The sequence below is a fragment of the Solanum tuberosum genome, unplaced genomic scaffold (genome assembly GCF_000226075.1).
Source record: "Solanum tuberosum cultivar DM 1-3 516 R44 unplaced genomic scaffold, SolTub_3.0 scf00087, whole genome shotgun sequence".
NCBI lineage: Eukaryota > Viridiplantae > Streptophyta > Magnoliopsida > Solanales > Solanaceae > Solanum > Solanum tuberosum.
The window spans coordinates 28,231-31,557 of NW_006239017.1; the positions used below are offsets into that span (position 1 = coordinate 28,231).

The 3,327-nt window shown below is 29.5% G+C and overlaps 1 protein-coding gene across 1 annotated transcript in view; it reads left to right on the top strand.

The window, feature by feature from the left end:
* Positions 1 to 2,305, top strand: part of LOC102589007 (cytochrome P450 82C2-like) — a 3,583-nt gene extending 1,278 nt beyond the window's left edge. Inside the window, exons 2-3 of the mRNA XM_006347203.2 lie at positions 562 to 903; positions 1,655 to 2,305. Coding sequence (XP_006347265.2) covers positions 562 to 903; positions 1,655 to 2,278 — 966 coding nt within the window. The 3' untranslated portion in view covers positions 2,279 to 2,305. The remainder of the gene's footprint in view (positions 1 to 561; positions 904 to 1,654) is intronic.
* Positions 2,306 to 3,327: the final 1,022 nt, after the last annotated feature.

A 3,327-nucleotide genomic window follows, 5' to 3' on the forward strand; every position in this document is an offset into this window, starting at 1 on the left:
TATATATATATATATATATACGTACTGCTAACTAGAGGTGGCAAATTTAGCCCATAAACTATGATCCGCATAATCGATTGAAATGACTCATCCATTTATTAGGTCAATTCATATTAGTCCAATCCATTGATGTTTATCTAAAAGTTGGACGGATATATGTTAGTAGTCCAAAGATAAAGAATAATTTTATCATTTACTTAAAAATATATAAAAGAAAAAACCAAAAAAAAAGAGTTATTAATAATTGAACGGGTTGATTTTTGGCCCATTGTAGCCCATTTTGGCTCAATTCATTTCAATCCAATCCAAGTAATTTTGGGTGCCCATTTCGATTTGCCCAACCGGTCCAAATCCAACTCAATTCGCTCATTTGACACTCTTACTTCTAACACTAAGATTTTGCTCAAAAGGAGTACTCATTAGACCATAGTCTAAAAAGTCTATAAATAAGTTATAAGAAAAAAATACAACGTACCAACAATAAATTTTGAACCTAATAAACTATGTGGTAGATTTTCTAATTCATAAAGTTCAAATTGTGAATTCGCCTGTTCTACACAGGTGAATAATAAAGAAGAGGAGAAGGAAGAAGCAGAGCGTTTCAGAAAAGCGTTCAACGAAACGATGTATTATATAGCTATGGTCGGTATAGAGGATGCATTTCCAATTCCATTACTACAATGGCTTGATTTACAAGGTAATATTAAGGTGATGAAACGTATAGCTGATGAAATGGATGTTATTCTTCAACGTTGGCTTGATGATCATACTAATAAGAGGAAGAATAATGATTCTAATGATGATGATGATCAAGATTTGATTGATATAATGTTAACAGAGTTAGATAAGGATGATTTCCAATATGGTTATTCAAGGGAAACTATTATCAAAGCTACTATGTTGGTAAGTGTGTGCAACATCTTATATTTCGATTTTAGTGTTATATGTTGTTTTATTTTCTTACGTTATCATATTATCATATGTTATATGCGTTACATATTTGATACGTTTTTGCCCGAGCTAAGAGTCTATCAAAACAGTTTATCTACCTTCACAAGGTAGGAGTAAGGTTGCGTACACACCAGCTCCTCAAGCCCCACTTGACAATTACGATGAATATGTTATTGTTATACGATGTTGGTATGTGCTTCAACTATTGATCTGACTCTGTTAATTTGACTGCACACGAAATTTAAGAACTAAAGAAAGTTTTTTTTTTAAAAAAAAAAGTTAGCATATTAATTGATATGTGCACATGTGCATTTTTTATCCTTCAAGTTGTGAGTCTACACAAATTTAACGAATAATTAAGTGCTTAATCATTCAATTTGTATTGCTACTCCATTATTTAAGGTGATATAGTTTTAAAAATACTCTAATTATCACACACTTCCTTTACAAGGGATCAAAAACACTCATTTTAATCGAATTAAGGTGAAATATTCTTAACTAAATATTACAACAGGACCAAATCTAGAATATATCAATAATTAAGGAACCAAAATGCAATTATTATTTTATAACATTTTTGTTGTTATTTCTGGGACCCACGATTGATTTGATTTGATGGTTAATAATATTATTATATGCTCGTAATTTAAATTATGTACACTAACAATCACGATAGTTAATGGATTATTCTTTTTACACGCAGACTATAGTTTCAGATGCTACACATACCACAGCTGTTCACTTGATATGGATAATTGCCTGCTTACTAAACAATAAACATGTACTGAAAAAAGTACATGAAGAAATTGACACAAAAGTTGGCAAAAATCGTTGGGTCGAAGATTTAGACATCAAAAACTTAACGTATTTTCAAGCAACAATTAAAGAAGTACTACGTTTATATCCACCATCACCTATGTTAGTTCACGAAGCCTTAGCTGATTGTCAAGTACTTGGTTACCATATTTCAAAAGGCACACGTTTATTTGTAAACGTGTGGAAACTTCAAAAAGACTCGAAATTTTGGCCAGAACCTGAAAAGTTTTTACCCGAGAGGTTTTTAACCACTAAGGCAAAAGTTGATGTATATGGTAAAGATTTAGAGTTTATCCCATTTGGTTCTGGGAGACGATCATGTCCTGGAATTACTATGGCCATGCAAGTAACCTATCTTTCAATTGCGCGATTGCTTCAAGCGTTTGATTTTGAAACACCAAATAATGAGCCGGTGGATATGACCGAAGGACCGGGTTTTACCGCGGTTAAAAAAATTCCGTTGGAAGTTGTGGTAAAACCTCGTATGCTTCCTATGTATTATGGGGTTTAATTAATAATTTAAATACCTTAATTTGGTTTTTTTTTGTTTTATTATCAATAATAAAATGTATTGTTTGATCGATAAGATTTACCATATGTATCGTTGTATATTATAATTTGTATTTCCCTCATAGAGTACTTTTTTTAATAGAAAGTAATAATTGATTCATTCAAAAAAGAATAATATTAAATTTTTATTTTAAAAAATAATATTTTATAATTCAAATTAAACTTTGTGTTTTATATGTTAAAATGGGATTTTAGTAAATAGGACAGGTTACGTTATTTGTATGCAATCAAAATAAAAGAAAATTTATTTGTATTCATCACAAATTTCTTTTTCTTGAAAATATATACATAAGGTTCATATGAAGTAACATACATCAAGAAACTTTATCTCCAATAATAAATAAAAAAAGTCATTCAAACACTAAATAAATAAATCTCTGGTAATAATCAAAAAGTCTTTTCATACATCGAAGTCAACATTTACGTGTGCAATTTGAATTAATGTTTGGTTTTGAGTTTATTGTAACGGTTCAATTCGCTAGTAATATTGTCAGCTTTGAACTTAAGCTTGCACTGCTTTAAAATACGTCTCTAATAGATTAGGCATGTTTATTTATATACCAAACATCTCTTATGTGTTTTGTCAATGTGGAAATTCTTATCATAAGTTGAGATATTTTATTCTAATTAAGTATCAATTTAAGAACAATTAAGCTCTCAAGCATGTGGCCAAACTAAGAGCCCGTTTGGATTGACTTAAAAAAAGTAACTTTTTAAAGTGCTGGAACTTACTTTTAAAATAAGTAGTTATGTGTTTGGATAAAAGTGCTGCAGTTGAAAAAAAAGTTGTTGATGTGTTTGGCAAATAAGTGCTGGTAAACACTTTTTTTTATCAAAATGTCTGAAATACCCTTTAAGCTGTTAACATGATAAAAAGTTGATTAATTTAAGGTTTTTATACTTAAAAAAAAAAATTAAAACAAAATTAATTTATGTTTTACATCCATAAGTAATAATATTTTTCTATCATTCACATATTTCTTTACCACC